General features: G+C 40.7%; 1 protein-coding gene across 4 annotated transcripts in view; it reads left to right on the plus strand.

Moving 5' to 3' along the window:
- The window catches only part of BCL11B (BCL11 transcription factor B), a 137,793-nt gene that overhangs the window by 47,061 nt on the left and 72,662 nt on the right, over positions 1–18,070 (plus strand). For 2 of the 4 annotated variants that reach the window (XM_074291338.1, XM_074291339.1), the window contains exon 3: positions 3,170–3,385. The exons of the other annotated variants lie outside the window; for them this stretch is intronic. In XM_074291338.1, coding sequence (XP_074147439.1) covers positions 3,170–3,385 — 216 coding nt within the window. The remainder of the gene's footprint in view (positions 1–3,169; positions 3,386–18,070) is intronic. 4 annotated transcript variants of the gene reach the window in all.

Consider the following 18,070-nt stretch of genomic DNA (forward strand, 5'->3'; position numbering starts at 1 on the left):
CACAATTTTTTAAAAAAAGTATTATTTTTATTATCTTTTTTTTACAGCTGATTGTTATATATATTTTATCCTGTGTCAGATAACCAGCATAATCTCTTGTCATTTAAAAAATGAAAAAAAAGGAATGATTTATTTCTAACCTCAATGCCCACTTGCCTTAAATAATTCCCTTCCTGTTGGAAACTAATTTTTAGTTCACTTTGATTTTGTGAAACTTGTCCACCAAAGGTGGAAATGGTTCAGTAATTATTGATTTTTTTCAGTTTATTAATAATGATCGAAGAGATGGTGACAAAGAAAGGCATCACCTGGCCTGTAAATGGATGGGGATAGTGGTGATGGTACCCAGATGAGGAGAGGAATTGAAGTTCAGACTGCTAGCTCCACTGGAGCTAAGCATTGTAGGGAGTAGCCAATCCCCTTCGTTTGGTTTTGTGGATATTTGCTGCCTTCCCTGGGGCTTAGGCCTGGCTTTCACTTTCAGATCTGGTTCTCTTCTTTTGCTCTTTGAGGCTCTGCAGGGCTTGGCTACTGTTCAGCAGGCCCCTCCCAGACTCTGACAGCTTGCCTGGCAATACCCAGCCCACAGCCCAAACCCTATCTGTCCCCCTTTGTAGCACTGGATGAACCCCTATTGCCTCAACAGTAATCTCAGACACGAGGGTCCGCAGTTTGTCAGACCACCTTAAATCCAGGAGATTTATTAGGCAGAGAGTCAACTGGGAAATCTTCATTGAGCACCTACGTACGGTGTGCACTGATGAAGATAATGTACTCTCAAGTACTCGAAAAGACCTCATAGTCTTTAGGGGGATTCGGATTAAAACTGTGATTTTGAACCTTTTTTTGTACCCTGGACCCCAAATGAGAGGTTCAGCCTAGAGGAAGATTTTAAGGTGTCTCCTGGGGCTTTTGTAGAAATCAGGGGAGGCTTCATGGAGGAAGCTACACGTTGGGCAAAAGTTTGCAATTTGGGCTGAGGTGGAATAATTCTGCTTTTCTCTTGGCCCGGAGTCTGGTTGTTGTGAGCCAAGTACACTGGGTACAGGATAGTTCTTTGGGTAAAATCTGGTGGCTCGGGGGTGGTGGTGGTGGTGAAAGGGAGGAACCATACAGTGTTTTTCTTCTTCATGTGTACCTGAGAGGCCCCAGAACATTACTCATTCTTACCTAGGTTACAATGCCAAATAAGTTCTCCTTTGGCAAGGCAATATGGGGAGCAGAAGTAACAATGGACAGAGTTTCAGAGGACCTGAGGTCAAGGACTGGTGCTACTTCTAATGACTCAGTCATCTGAACCATGCTGGGTTTCATTTTTCTTGTTTACAGAATGTGGAGAGTAGACCAAATTCTTTCTCGAGATCCTTTCCAACCCCAACATGCATTTGAGGGTCCTTCTAGCTATAACATTTTATTAAGGGCACCCCCAGAGTACCATTTACTTGAAAGTCAGTGTGGTATACTGGGAAGAACCACAGGTTAGTATCTGGGCTGGCATTTACTCCTTATGGTCTCGTGTGGGCCAGTTACTTGCTTTCCTTGAGCCTCAGTTTCCTCATCTGTAAATTGAGAGTACCCGACTAGGTGGCTTCTTAGGTACCTTTGAGCTCCGAGTCTATACGATGGTGGTTCTCTGAACGCTAACTTGTCAGTAAGGCCCTAAGACATTCGCACAGTCTCTAGTCACCAGACTTCATGTCATCTGGTCTGGGTCGAATTTGGTGGCACTCACTGGATCCCACAGTGTACTCCTAGAGAGGAACTGAGAGCCAGGCCAACATTTTGGGAAACATCTGATTTCTGTTTGTCTGGCACAGGGTAGTACCCAAAATGCAATGCTGTGTCAGGGGACAGTGATCTCTACCTGTTTGTGTCGTGAGATCACACAATTGCACATTGTCCCAAGAGCCACAAAGGAATGGCTTCTCTTTAAAAAATGGGCCTTGGCCAAATATTCCTTGTTATTCCCCCGATCCTCTCCTGGCCCACACTTCCACGATGCTCTGGAGCTCAAGTAGTTCCTTACGCAGGGAATTTAGACTCTTCACTTGTGGTTTTGGCAAAAGCTTCACACAAATGTTTTGCCCTGGTGGTCTCCTAGCCATTTAAGATAAATGACAAAATCAAATGCAGTCTTTGCAGAGCACAGCAAATGTTGGCTGTCGGGCTATGGATAAAGCATCACCCATTTGTTCCCCACACGTAGCTGTCAGTTCGACACGTAGTTCCAGTTCTTTGTAACTGGGACTTTGGGGAGGGAGAGGCTACGCTGACAAACGTGGCTCGCTTAGAGTAGGGGTTTTGCTGATATTTCTGGAGATGGTGTGGACGAACTTCTTAGGCTGAATGGTGAAGTTCTTCATCTGTTTGGTTCTGGGTCTGCTTATTCACTGGCTTCGGAGATGAGGAGGAACTATGGAGCGTTCGCCCCTGAGGCGAAAGGGCAGGTGGATGGTAAAGGAGGCACAGCTTTGGAGCAAGTAGAAGAGGGGGGGGTCTTGCCAGTCTTTTTAAAGGTTTACTTAGGAAGGCAAAGCCCCTAAAATGGGGCGTGCAAAATGCACGCTGGAGCCAAGCACAATGGGCCGCAGAGGCTTGATTCTGGGCAGTTGGGTTTCAGCACCTCTGGGGAGCCTGGCAAATGGCAAGGGCTTCCATTTTCTCTGTACGGGTATGTGAGGTCTGCTGTTGGTTGGCAGTCCTGCCTGAGGAAAGCCAGCCAGCCAGCCCAGTTTGGTGTCAGTTAAAGGCATTAACACAGCCATAAAATGGTAATTCCCTTTAGATTTGGCCTTTCCAAACCTCCTTGATAGCTTCAGTTTTCAGCAGCTCTCACCATTTATAACTAGTCTCCTTGGTCCCCCTTTTTCATACCCCTGTCCCCCAACCCTGTCACTTCTCAGGCCCTTCTTCTGATTTTTACCTGTCCCTAAATACAAGTCATTTCTCCTCCAGCCTCAGTTTCCTTACACTTTCCTACTAAAATCTCACCTGCTTCTGTCCCAGATTCCCTCAAAGGCCGCTGGGGCTCCCCCTTTTCTCTTCCTCCCACCCACTGGCCCCAGCAAAAAGGCATTCATTCCATCAGGGTAGGTGTCTGCCAGTCCCCAGTCCCTGGAAACGTGGGTCCCCGACTGACCAGTTTTTTTCCTATTGTTTTTTTCTCCAGGGCCTTCCAGGCCTGCCAAGCTGCCGGCAGCTCCCATAACTGCCTCCTCCCACCCTCACACATCTGTGATTACGCCACCTCTCCGCACCCTGGCCTCTCTCCCACCCTGCTTTAGCCTGCCCTGCTGTGCTGGCCATTCAGTCTCAGTTGGTGGGACTCAGGCTGAGAGTCAGACTGAGACTTCAGGCACCTTTGGATGCCATTGTCAGTTGTCAGGTAATAGAACAAACATTTTTTTCTGGCGGGGGGTGTGGGAAGAGGGTGGAGTTGGGGGTGGGGAGGCGGACAAAGGCCGTCTCACTCGAACCTCCTCGAATGACCCCTAAGGTGGGGAGAGTTGCGGCTTCTCTGTGGTGTGCTGGGGGAAAGGGGGGAGCCAGGAGCTGGCGAAACACCCCAAAAGTGGGCAGGGAAGCCGCGCAAGCTAGATAACCGACACTCTCTTCCCCGATGCTGTCAGACGTCATTCACGTCCACCGTGGGTACCCATGCCTGAGAAGCCTCCCCTGAAGTGTATCTCAGAGTCTCTGAGCTGTCTAGTGTTCAATTTAATGTCAGCATTTATGGAGCACCTACCATGTGCTTGGATAGCTTTTACAACCAGAGATTTCCTTTTTGTCCATCCCACTGCCAACCTCAGCCCTTTTCCCCTCAGTTTTCAGTGTCATTCACATTAAGAGTTACCTTTGAGTCTTTTTTTGAACATCCTTCCAGACCTTCAAATATTCTTTGCTAACTGTGTGACCCTGGGTAAGCCATTCTCCCAACCTCATCTGTAAAATGAGGTAGATTAAACTAGATGACCTTCTAGTTTTAACATTCGGTGAATTGGAAAAAAAAAAAATATATGTATATATATGTATGTATGTATGTATGTAGAATGTCAAGCACATTTGTTTTGGACAGAGGTCTCAAAAAAAAGTGTCTAGAGATTAGGTTATACAATATGTGTAGCATCTCCCCTTCTCAAGCCCCAGTTGACCCTTAATGAAAATCAGCCCATATTTTGAGAGCAGACCAAGAATAAATATATAAATGAAATCTCATCTCAAGCAGACTTTGCTGTGGTGCCGTATCTTTGTGGCAAGGTGTGAAATGGATACAGCTCCATCAAGAAGCTAAGGGGTGGACACTGTCGCTTTACCCACTTAGCATCTCTTTGCCTTTTGACAGGAGCTCAAGCACAGAATTCACTGGGCAGGAGAACCATGAGAGAAAGGGGAAGAAACCTCTCTCCTCCTAGTTCAGATTCAGTGGGTTTTAGAAATGACTGATGATTATCAGTGAACCTCTCTCCAACTTCAGAGAATGTCACATTGTGAAGGAGTTTGCAGTGCATTTGGGAAGAAAAGATCTAGATTTGAATCTCGGCTTTCTCCTTTTTTGGTTTTGCTGCAGTGGAGAGAGAGTGGTAGATTTGAAGTTAGAGGGTTTGGTTCAAACTCCCAGATCCGCCATTTATTAAGTAACTTTGATTAAGTCATGTAATTTTTCCAGTCCTCAATTTCATCTCAATGAACAAGGGGTCAGAGCAGGTGATTACTAAGGATTGCAGCTGTGAATCTCAACAATTGGGTAGAGAAAATACAGGATTTGCAGTCAGAAAGGCTTGAGTTCAGATCTTGCCTTAAAATAGCTGTGTGATTCTGGCCTCACTCAGCCTCAGTTTTCTCATCTGTGAAATGGGGATAATAATAGCGCCCGCCTCCCAGAATTGTTGTGCTAATGAATGAATACACACACACACACACACACACACACACACACACACACACCTTTATTCCAACTGCCTAACCAAAAGAAAGAGAGTGAGTGAGTGAGAAAAAGAGAGAGCTTTGCAAACCTTAAAATGTTATATAAATTCTAGTTATTATTACTATTAGTAGTAGTATTTCCTATTAGTAGTAATATAAGTAGTAGTCTTAATTTCCTGGAATCTAAAATGAGGGAGTTGGACTAGGTGATTTCTAACTCCTCTTCTAGCTATAAACAATTCTATGAGCACACAAATAAAAAGCTATCTCCAGGTAAAGGCGTCTTTCTCTACACACATCTTTCTTTCCTTATTTCTTTCTTCCTCCCTCACTCTCTCCCTTCTTCCTTCCCTTCCTTTCTTTTTTCCCTTCTTTCTTTCCTTCCTTTTCCTCTTTCCCTTTCTTTCTCTTTTCCTTCCTTCCTTCCTTCCTTCCTTCCTTCCTTCCTTCCTTCCTTCCTTCCTTCCTTCCTTCCTTCCTTCCTTCCTTCCTTCCTTCCTTCCTTCCTTCTTTCCTTCCTGCCTTCCTCTCTCCCTCCCTTCCTTTCTTTTTTCCCCTTCTTTCTTTCCTTCCTTTTCCTCTTTCCCTTTCTTTCTCTTTTCTTTCCTTCCTTCCTTCCTTCCTTCCTTCCTTCCTTCCTTCCTTCCTTCCTTCCTTCCTTCCTTCCTTCCTTCCTTCCTTCCTTCCTTCCTTCCTTCCTTCCTTCCTTCCTTCCTTCCTTCCTCCCTTCCTTTTTCTTCCCTCACTCCCTTCTTTCCTTTCTTCCTTTTCTTCTTTCTCCAATACCATATCACTAGCTGCATGCTTGCCACAATGCATAGAAATTATTTAGAACTTATCCAGTATTTCATTGAAAAATAGAACTTCCAGATTTGTGAGGCACTTGGACCCCTTTTGTGGCAGCCTTAGAATAGATCACCTTATTTATTTTTTAAAAAAAATTTTCTAACTAGAGAAACAACCTCACTAGAATGCTGATTTTTTCTCTTTCTATTCCGACTTACTTGAATGGAGAAAAGGAGAAAGTAAAAACTAAAAATAACCAAGGAAGGAAAGACTAAAATTTTCAGAGGAGAATGTGAGTAATAACTCACAAATATATAGTGATTTAAGGTTGACAGAGCCTGGCTATAATCCTATGAAGGTACACCTATCATTATCCCCATTTTACAGATAATGATCAGACTTGCTGATTGGTCATATAGCCAATAAGAGTTGTCATCAGAACTGAAGTCTCCTCTGACCATTAGATTGTAAGATCTTTGAGGGTAGGACTGGTTTTTTTTGGAGTTTTTTTTTGGGGGGGCCACTTTTTTATAGCCCTAGTGCCTGGCACACAGTAGGCGCTTAATAAATGTTGATTGATGGCCTCAAATGCCGAGCTTCAGCTCAGTGTGATTTGTGGTGTAGGTGCCTTCATTTTTAGCTTTCTGGTTTTGTACCCTGCTTGGGGAATGCTCTGTTCACTAAGTGGGTAATGCCAGTCTTGTGGGGGAGATAGATCTGTTATCATGGCTTCCTATAATTATTGCTGCCGTCTATGGTACTTAGAGAATAGACTGTATCAAAGCACCCTCTAACTGTTTATGACAGGAGTTGGTCAAGTTCTGCTTGAAAGGAACACGATCTCCCCTTGGAAAGAAGGCTTGCATATACTTAACCTCGTGTTGTCTTCCATCTCTGTATGAAAGCAGACAGCCTGCTGTTGGGGAGCAACAGAGCCTAGCATCCGGCCAGTATTTCTGCACCCCACCCTGGCCAGCCAGTGTCAACATTACCCAACTGATGTGGTTTTTGTTTGGGAGCTTTACTCAATTCACATCAGAAAAGGCCTTAGTTCATTTTCACCGACTGCCTTATTGTGCCTTCTTGTTTCTTTCTCAGCAGGTTTGAGGTTTCTCAGAAAGCTAGCCTTTTTTGTAAAACAAGGCCACCAAACTGTTACTCTGCCAAACTGTGGGTGTTGGGGAAGGGGTAGGGTAAGAGTCCTGGATTTAAGGCAGAGGTCTGATGTTCAAAGAATGACTGTTCTTTGATTAGCTTTGTAAACCTTAAAGGGCCAGGTAAGCATCTGTTACTATCACTAGCTGTGTGACTGGCCAAGTCACTTAATTTTTCTGCGTCTCACTTTCCACATTTGGTGGTCAGACAGACGATCCCTAACTTGACTAGCTCCTCTGGACTTCCTGGTGCTTTTTAGCTTCGCTGACATGATTAGTATTTGAGGCTTCATAAATGTTGTCAGTTACCTTGTGCACCATCCTACCGTGACCCTGAAAACTGAGCAGATAGAGTTATCTGCAATCTTTGAGGCTTTTGCTAGTTCTGCTCCCCAGGACGGGAAATTGTCACAATCATGGTAAGGAGGCACCCAGGATGCGGCTGCTATGAGCTTTATTGGACCACTGCCTTTCTTCCTCATTTCTGTTTTTAATTGATTGCCGGGCTGCTTCAATAGTTTAGTATAATTAGCTTTCCTCCCTCCTTTTGTTTTCCTTTAAGTCAGCCTGGGACAGAGTGCTGCTGGGCAATATTTTTCTGATCAATTTAAATACCTGAAAATATTCTATTCCAGTGGTTTTTGTCCCTTTGTGATTTCTGTCACTTGAATTGGGCTGTTTGCTTAAGTGTTTTTAGTGCCTGTGTAATTAGTAGTTGGAATAGAGTCATTAAATTTCTAGTAACCCCTGTTCAGGATATGCAGTCTGGTGTAAAAAGGAAAGGGGGCCACTGTATTTGCATCCTTCTCCCCTTTTCTTATCAGGATGCATTGAACCTCTCTCTTCAAATTAATATAGAAAACCCGAGTGTAAAAAATGCTTCACATAGGTTAATTGCATACCCATGAAATGTAAGCAGTTATTTATAGAAGGGTATGATTTTATGGGAGAAAGCAACATAGATATGTGTGAGCATTTAGCCTGGCATTGGAGCATTTTCTCAGTCCCGCAGCAGTCACTGTGCAATCTTCTTATGGCAAAAGGGAGTTTTACCCTCTGAAATATTTGATTTTAAGCCAAAATTTGTACCTGGTACATAGTAGCATGGAAACACAATTTGGAACTTGAATTGTTTCTCCTTTCCTGAAAATAAGATTTTTGTCCCAGAGGGGTGGGGCAGAGTGCAGCAGTAGAGAGAGAGTAGGAGGCCTCACTTTGCCACTTGATTATTCTGTTCTGGGTTTATGTTTGCTCATCTGTAAAATTGGGGATAATAGGATCATCGGTTTGGAAGTAGCCTTAGACATGATCTAATACAGCAATTTTATTTTTACAGATGAGGAAACTGAGGCTTAGGCTAAGTGACTTTAGCTCAAGGCCACATAGGTTCGAAGGAGCAGAACAAAAATTGTTTGAATGAAGTGACCTTGGAGCACAGCTTATATGTGTTCTCGGATTTGAGGGTCACTTTCAGCTCTGACAGTCTGTGCACTATGAGTTGGAGGCACCATTTGGCTCTGACGGCCTTGTAAGAGATCCCTTCTATTGCTGATATTTTATATTCTATGATTTTTAGCTTCCTTTCTCCCCTGACAGTACATATTCTGGGATTCTTAGACCCTTTGCAGTTCTGACAGGCTCGATTCTGTGAATTTTAAGTTATTTTTCAGCTCCACTATTCTATTCTTTGAATCTTAAGTCTTTTTTCCAGCTTCAACATTCTAGGTTCCACATTTTTCACATTTTCTGTTTTAGGATCTCTCTCAGCTCTAAAAATTCTAATTAATGTTTATTCTCAGTGTATGTGGTTTATAATATACAAACATGAGTAAGTGTTACTATGTCTTACACGAACAGTACTACATGGAAAGGTTTCTTATTCAATCTATGATGCATATTTTAAAAGAAACCTCTGAGCTCTTTGCATGTCTGGTTGTTAGGAGATGGATAAGAAATTGTGAAACTTCATTGCATTTTTAAAATTGGCAAATGGTCATCAGCCAGAGTGATTAATAGATAGGGCTGTGAACTTCAAGGACTAACACACGAACCACAGGATTCTAGCTCAAGCAAGCAGACGTGTTTGCATTTAATAGAGGGAGCCAGTTTTAGTCATTAGTATATACTAAAATCACAGAGCAATCTTGTAAAGTTAAATTCAATTTACTTTTCTACTGAAATTGTGCTTACTGTATTATTTAACTAGTCTGGGGTTTCTTGGCATGAGTTGAAGCAACAATAAAGATAAAAGAATACCTGTAAGTAAATAGTAGGGTTTAACAGTAGAATATAGTTTTTTCCTCCTTCAATTATATCCCAGTGTTCATTTTGTGTTGGTTTTATAACCAGAGCCATCCAATGGGAAGCAGTGGATTAGACCACCCTTGATGTGAAAGCTTGATGCAATTAATACAGTCTGTCTCGAAAGCGGCATTATTTCAGAAAGTTCTGTGTTAATGATATGGTATGTGTTTCGCACATTTCATGCTAGAAGTGAGCTGGAGTTTCATTCTGGACTGGGTTTGATTAACACTGGAGGATCAATGGAAAGCAAAACGGGGATGTGAGTGGAGATTGCAGACTCATCCAGCCCCTATCACCTCACTCATCATGTCCCTGGACAATGCCTTGTCTTTGCTTCTTTCTGAGGCAGATGTCAGATCCACCCAGATTGGGCTTTAGATCCGCCTTTGAGTCATAGGGAAAGGGGAGGGGGGAATAGAGAGGGGAAAGAAAATATGTGCATGTTTAAAGACAAAAGAAATACATCAGCATTGAGATCATGGCTAATTATTTTTTTCTTTTTAGCATCTTGCAAAATAAATTTGTTGAAGGATCTCTCTATCGAAACAGATTATTTGAAAGTGTAACATTTCATGAATTCATTTGAGAAACATTTCCTGAGTGTCTACTGTGCATAAGACCCTTGGATCCCCATCCTGGGATATGCAAAAATGAATGGTGTGGTCCCTGCCATCAAAGAGTGTACATTCTGGCAGGGGAAAGAGTCCCAAACCCAAGTAATTATAAAGGAAAATTTGGAAGGGAACTAAGAAAAGTGCAGAATTCTGGGCAAGTTCAAGAGAAGGGTAAACCTCTTCTGGCTTATTAAAGGGTAAAGGAGACAGGAGGAAAATGTCTGTTAGAGAATGCTTCATAAAAGAGGTGGCATTTAAGCTGGGCCTTTATAGTTTTCTAACATTTACTTGCTCAGTTAATAGGAAGGGATATATGTGTGTGCATATGCACACAAATACACTCCCCACTATATATATTAAATACAGAAGTCTACCATATATGTGTGTATATACATACATATATTAAACTACATATGCATACATATATAACTATGTATATGTCTATTTATAGTATTAATTATATATGGTGCTAATAAAATACAGACATGCATGTATTTACACATGCATACATATATATAGCGTATTAGAGTGCTAGGGGTTTACTATATATGTGTGTACACATACATATATAAGCAACTAAAAGTCTACCCTGTATATATATGTTTATAGTGCTAATTATATATAGTGTTAAAATACACATATACACACATATATGTATATAGAGGATGCTAGAAGTCTACCATATATATGTGTATATACATTTATAAATGGAACTAAAAGTATGTATGTGCATGTATATAATGCCAATTATGTATAGTGCTAAAAAATTACATTCGTATATATATATATATATATATGCAAATACATGTATGAGTATCTACCTTTGTACTGAATAAATAAATGTTAGAAAACTATTAAGGCCCAACTTAAATTCCACCTTCTTTAAAAGCCTCCGCAGATAACTAAGTAGACAGACAGAAACAGCTAGAATATAGTTTTATGTGTATATATATATATATATATATATATATATATATATGTATATATGTGTGTGTATGCCCCTTTATATGTACATATATACTATGTGTGTCTCTGTGTCTATGTATTCTACTAAGTGAATTTTTGAAAACAGTTAAGGCCCGGCTTAAAATCTCTCTCTCTCTCTCTCCCTCTCTCTCTCTCTCTTTCTTCTCTCTCTTTCTTTCTCTCTGCCTCTCTCTGTCTCTGTCTCTCTCTGTCTCTGTCTCTCTCTGTCTCTCTCTCTCTCTGTCTCTCTCTCTGTCTCTGTCTCTGTCTCTCTCTCTCTCTGTCTCTCTCTGTCTCTCTCTGTCTCTCTCTCTCTCTCTCTGTCTCTCTCTGTCTCTCTCTCTCTCTCTCTGTCTCTCTCTCTCTGTCTCTGTCTCTCTCTCTCTGTCTCTCTCTGCCTCTCTCTGTCTCTGTCTCTCTCTGTCTCTCTCTCTCTCTGTCTCTGTCTCTCTGTCTCTCTCTGTCTCTCTGTCTCTCTCTCTTTTCTCTCTCTCTCTCTCTCTCTCTCTCTCTCTCTCTCTCTCTCTCTCTCTCTCTCTCTCTCTCTGTCTCTCTCTCTTTCTCTCTCTTACACACACACATTTACTACGCCAGAAGCTTCCTGATCAAGGAAGCCTGCAAAAACAACAAATTTACTATTCAAAAATTGAATACAGTTTAGTTTAAGTCAGCTAAGATGAGCATAGTGCTTTTTGAAGGTGGAGATAAAAATTTAGTTAAAAGATACAGTTCCTGCACTCATAGAGTTCACAATTATAAGTGAAGAGTCAAAAAGACCACAGAAAATTAAATCTCTTTCTAAATTAAACATAATAATAGGGGCAAGTATGTGTTCACTAATCATGGATCCTATGTCAGGTACCATGCTGAGTACTGAGAATACCATATCAAAAAAAAAGAACAAAATTACAAGATCCTGTTGATTTTAATGGAAGAATTGATATGCAAAAAACCCAACATACATACAAGATATATGCAGGACTGTAAAAATGTATAAAAAAGAGTGTTTTATGAGCTGTCATTACTAATGATTGGAGATCAGGAAGACTTCTTGGAAGAAGAATCATTCACATTGGGCTATCAAAGTTAAGCAGTAATTCAACAATTCACATTTTAAGATGTGACATTGCAGGCACTAGGAACAATAACAAGAAGAAGAACAGTGAGTGGTCTCTTATGCTTATAGCATAGAGATGAATGATATGAGACAAAATTGGAAAGGTTGAATGATATCAGATTGTGGAGGGCTTTGGGCGTCTGGCTAAGAAATTAAAACTTTTTGAGTAAAGAAATAATAATAACTAAAATATGCCATAAATTTTACTATGTGTCAGGTCCTATGGCTAAGTGTTTTCTAATTATTATCTCCTTTGGTTTTCAAAACAACCTGGGATATAAGTGCAATTATCATCCCCATTTTACAGGTGAGGAAACGTGGCAAGAAGTGAAGTGCCTTAAGTAAGTGGCTGAGGTCAAATTTGAACTCAAATCTTCCTGACCATTGCCTCAGGACTATATCTGCTCTGCAACCTAGCTTGCCAATAACTTGGCAAGATCTTTGCAAGAAGAATGTTGTAATAACATGAAAGGAGAGTGTGGGAAGGAGGGAGAAAGTAGGAACAATTCTGAATACTTTATAGGAGGGCTGCTGAATTAGTCCAGGGTCATGTGTGATAATGAGAGCTCATTCTAAGATGGTGGCAGTGGGGTGAGGGAGGAGACAGATGCAAAAGAAAGAGCATAGAATATACTGTTTTCTAACATATATTCTATATATATATATAATATATATATATATTATATGTATATTCTAACATAGAATATACTGTTTTCTAACTCCCCCATTTCTTGGAAGTACAAGCTGCCATGAATGCTACACTAGACTGATTTTCCTCAGATGTGCTTTTCCTTAATGCATGGGCCAACCTTACATGGTTTATAGGATTCATAAAGGGGACCATCATATTTAAAATCAATTTCACAATGTGAACAGAAAACAGAAAAGAAAATGAGAAAGGCCCAGTTATGGGAATAGGAGATAGATCTCAGATTTTTACAAAGGACATTGATAAACTACAGAGGTACAGAGGTGAGGCAAGCAAGATAATAATAATAATAGTAATAGTGAGAATTTATATAGGGCTTAAGTGTGCTAAATGCTTTATCTCAGTATAGTGAACATTGCCGTGTAGAAATTGTCTCAACAAACTAGTGTGATCTAATGTGGAGAAGGAAGACCCAGGAGGGCTTAATAGCTACCTTAAAGAGGCAATTAAATATTGGCCAGTCAGTCAATAAGCATTGATTATGTACCTCCTATGTGCCAAACACTCTTCTAAATGCTGAGGATATAAAGAAAGGCAAAAAAAGCTAGTCCCTGATCTTAAGGAACTCACAAATGTAAGTTGGAAAAAACTTCCCAACAATTAGAGATAACTGAAAGTAAAATGATCTCTGGCTGGTGGATTCCTCCTCAGTCTCAAAAAGACAAAAAATACATTCTTCAGCTGTGCTATAGAGAAGACTCTTGTTCAGGGATGGGTGAGACTAGACAGCCTTTCAACTCTATGATTGGGAAAATAGGAGATCTATTTTACTGGGTCAGAGATTTAGAGGTGGAAGAACTCCAACCAAGTTTTTAGCATCCTGAAGTTCAGTAAGGATCTCCTAGGCTAGTAAAGAGCAGATCTAGAATTTGGACTCAGATTCTAAATCTAGAGTTCTTTCCCCTCCCCATACTGTCCCTCACTCATCGTTAGAGAGAAAAGAATGTGCGTTATAAGGAGGCCATATGGTATAGCTCAAAGGTTTGGGAGATTGTGGGCACAGATTCCAGACCCTACTGCTTACTCCAGTTAATAAACTGGAATTATCGGGCAAAAACTATTTCACTTTCCTGAATATGAGTTTCCTTGACTATAAAGTGAGAGTTGGAGATGAATGGGCTGGAAGATCTCTAAGGTCCTTTCCAGATGGGTTGGGTATTATATATGGTACTAAAGCCCTTTCCAGTTCTCATATTCTGTGTTCTCCGAGTCAAAGGCCCTATCTGGCTCCGACACCCTGTGCTCTTCATTCATTTTTCAAAGTCAGATTCTTCTATCCTGTGACTCTGACATTTCTATAAATGGGGACGGCGGGCCAGCAATTGCTGCCACATATAGAGAGTTAACTAGATTTAATTTCACTATTCTCAGGCTAGACCCTTCAAACGTTCCAAGTGCAGGGCAGAATCAAAGAATTCTGTTTCAAATACATACAAGATGTTGCTGTTTTTCTCCTCTGACAGGAGAAGCATTTGGAAATGCAGTTTTTTTTTTATAGCTGTCTTAAAAAGGAGTTTGGATGTTTAGCACAGCTGGTGCTCATTACATTATGCACTATCAATAAAGTAGCATGTGTAATTAATTTTTAATGCAGTGCTATACGCAGTGCTTTAAAGCAGTTACTGGATGGGGAAAAGCGGCGATGGACACCGGCACAGAGATGGTGAATTGAGACTTGCATGTTGCCTCTCCGAAGGAGGTTGAAAAGTGATAGACACTAAGTACAGTAGGTATCCCTTCAGAGGAACCTTCCTCTTCAGCCCTGACTTCTCTCCAGAGCTTGAGGCCTACCTTGCCAACTACCTCCTGGAGATCTCCACGTGGCTGCTACTCTTGTACTCTCTGAAAATCAACTTGCTTCAGACTACCTATCAGCCTCCTTCCTCTAAACCAACTTTGTTGATGACTTGTTATTATTTCTCATTTCTGTCACACCATTGACTCAGTATCCTGTGTTCAAAGCCTCTGGGCTACCTTTGATTCTCTTCTCTCTAATAGGCAGTCAGTCCCCAAGCTCTGTCAATTCTACCTCTCAACTGTCTTTTCCATCTGTCCCCTCCTCTTCATTCTCACAGCTACCAACCTGGCTTCAGTTTCCAGTCCTTCCTGCCCACTCTTTTGAAATAGCCTTTTGACCGGTGGCCATACTGCAAGTCTCTGCCTCCCCGAATTGCCCCATTTCAAACTTATATACATCCTGCCAGGAAAATATATTCCTGATTGAAAGCTCTCACTATGTCACTCTTCTTCGATTAGCACCCAATATTGGTATGCACCTATATATGTATATATATTCATTTATTCATTCATTCAACTTATCTAGTTTACTTATTTTATTTACCTACTGAGATCATTCATTTACTTGTTTATTCATTCTTTCCCAGTCCTTAAAGTGCACTCAAATCCCATGGAAAAAAAGTTCCTTTATTTCTGAACCAGAACTTCACAATGACCTTCGAATATGCAACGTCAAGACTCCACCATTGGTCTAGGAAGCCAAGGGCCTTATCTCTCAATTCCTCAGCTTCATCTTCCTTTGTAGCAATGATTCCTATTCTTTTGGGACTTTTGAAATCCTGTTTGATTTCATGACACTTCCATCCAGTGGTGTGCAGGAGCCTGCTCTAGCCTTCTGAGGATAAACTGGTTAAGTTTTCAGTGTGAGCATTTACACCTAGGAAATGAGCAAATGCTACAAGTTAGGTTTTGTATTATTGTTTTCTTGGTTGTCTAGACTTAACAAAGTGGAAGGAAAAAATGTTAATAAATTTAGAAGCGTGTCGTGGGAACTTTTTTTTATTTATTTTTTTAAAAATCTGGCTGTTTTAACAATTAGTAGCATACCCTTGCCTTCATCCCTGCTTATTAAAATGCATAGCATTGTAACTTTTTACTTTACCAACAAAAAAGAGAGAAAGGATGACTAATTTTATTATAGTCATACTATATCTGGACATGAATCAAGAATGTCAAGAGCCTATGACAAATGCTATTGAATTGATTGTTGTCAGCCAGATAGAGCTTAGATAATAGATTTAAAGTTAAAAAAAAACCCATAAGAAGTCTCTTCTCTTCATTTTTATAGATGAAGGACGAAGGCCTACAAAAGTCCAGAGATTCATCCAAGATCAAATGGGTAATATAATAATGACATAAATGCCATATAATATAATAATTATATAAACGTATATATTTATATACTTTATACAATAACATAATAAATTAAAAAAATGGAATTTGAACTCGGGTTGTATGATTTTAGCTCTAGCACCTTTTTCTCAGCTCCCAGCATCACGGGAAGATCTAAATGGTGGTAAGAGTCCAAAGTCAGACGGTGGAGATCAGAATTCTGGATCTTCTTTGAAGGTTCAGCCGCTTGGGACCAAGGGTTCTGACATCTCTGATCCTTTGGCCTTTGGGTCAGGAGCTGGTCAGTCTTTCTTTCTGGCCTGCCTTAAGTCTACATGGTCCCTTCTTTCTCCACTTGGCTTGCAAGGAAAGCATAAATGACAGAATGGTGCATCGGATCTTGATCTTCTGGTGAATCTGTGTTCTCAGTCACTGAGTGGTAACTCTTTCCTACAATACAAATCCCTCTATTAGGCACATAAAGCCCTTCATAACCTACCTCTCCAACTCCCTCTCCCCAGTTTTCCATTCTTCTTAGACCCAATACCCTCCCTGCACTCTAGTCCATTAACACTGGCCTCCAAGCTATTTGGTGAACAAGATGCCCCTTGTCCTGAACGGCTTCACTGACTCTCTGAGACATTCTGGTCTCTCCCGACTTTCCTGACTTCTTTTAAGACCCAGCTAAAGTCCTACCCTGAACTGGAGACCTTTCTTAATCTCATTTAATTCCAGTGCCTTCTCTGTTGATTTTTATAATTTATCCCGTCTAAGCTTGTTTCTGTGGAGTCACCTTCACTAACTTCTGAACTTCTCAAAGGAAGGGATTGTCTTTTTCCACTCTTTGTTCACTTCCCTACCCCCTCAGCATTCGACACTGCGCTTGGCACACAGTAGGCACTTAATAAATGCTTACTGACTGACCGAAGATGCTACCAAACCTTATCTTGCATAATTGTTAGATATGTCTTTCCTTAAATCCTTTCCAGCTTAGTGATAGATCTTTGATTCCAGAAACTTGATTTCTAATTAATCTTTTGGATTTTTTTTGACATTTTATTTTAAAAATTAATAGTAATAACAACAATAATAGTTGGCATTTATATAGCACTTTAAAATTTCTAATTTTTAAATTTTAATTAAATTTAAATTAAATTTAAAAATTTAAATTAAATTTTAAAATTTCTAATGCATTTTTACCGATCTCTTATTTTATTGGCACAACAGTTCTGGGAGGGAGAGAGATGTTGTTGTCCTTGTCAACTGGGACAAATAAAGGTTAAGTGATTTGTAATATCTTGGAGTTTACTGGCTAGATTTCTTCTTGAGGACTAATCCTTAAACCAAAAGATACCTGATTCTAATTGGCCATTAATCAGTTCTAAGCCAAGCCCCTGTTGGTCGTTATTTGGGTCCTGATTGACTCCAATTGAATGTAAATAGCAGTTTGGTCAGAAACTCCGGAGTGTCTTCCCCTCCCAGATTGATTGATTTATTTAGATTTGGGGAGGACTAGGCCAAAGAGGGGATTCTTTGCCTCAATTGCTAACTAAATTTAATTACTGAATGAATATAGTCTTAGTCAAACTAGCTTAGCTTGAAAAGACCTTAGCTTAAAAAGGCCAAGGTCTCCCATTTCATATAGGACATCTCCAGTCATTTTGATCTATCTCTGGCCATTGGACCCAGATGGCTCTGGAGGGAAAAGTGGGGCAGGTGACCTTGCCCAGCCCTCCCTCTCTTATATCCAACTCACTTGCCTGTCATAGCATCATCTCCCTGATTTTTTGGTCCTCTGAGAACCAAGGAGAAGGACAAACAACAGAAGCTGAGTGACTGATCCAGAGTCACCCAACCAGAAAATGTCTGAGGAAGAATTTGGACCTGGCTCTTCCTGACCTCAGATCCAGTGTTCAGTACTACAGCACCGACTTGCCTCCATCTAATAAAATTGATTTTATTTAAAGTTTAAGGAGGAGAATTTCCTAACACCCTTTGATATCATTTGATACTCAAGAGTATTGCCAGACTATGTTTGATAGGAAGTATTACAAAGCTCTTTGATATTTCTGTGGTCCAAGGCTGACTGACACGTTAATGGACCAGGCTCCCCTTGAAATGACTTTGATTTTGAGACATCTTGTTGACCATTCTTGTACGGGGCTACTTTTTGAAGGTAGTAAAAGCCAAGGTTGTTTCTGATCAAAAGGCCGCTTGTCAATATCAAACAGGGACCCTCTGGTGAGAGAAGTAGGAAGTGGGTTAAGAAGAAACACAGACCCTAGTCAGAAGGCCCTGAGGTCAAATCCAGCCTCAGACTCATTATGTGACACTGAGCAAGTTAGTCTCTTAACCCCAACTGCCTCAC

The sequence above is a fragment of the Sminthopsis crassicaudata genome, chromosome 2 (genome assembly GCF_048593235.1).
Source record: "Sminthopsis crassicaudata isolate SCR6 chromosome 2, ASM4859323v1, whole genome shotgun sequence".
In the NCBI taxonomy this organism is placed as follows: Eukaryota; Metazoa; Chordata; class Mammalia; order Dasyuromorphia; family Dasyuridae; genus Sminthopsis; species Sminthopsis crassicaudata.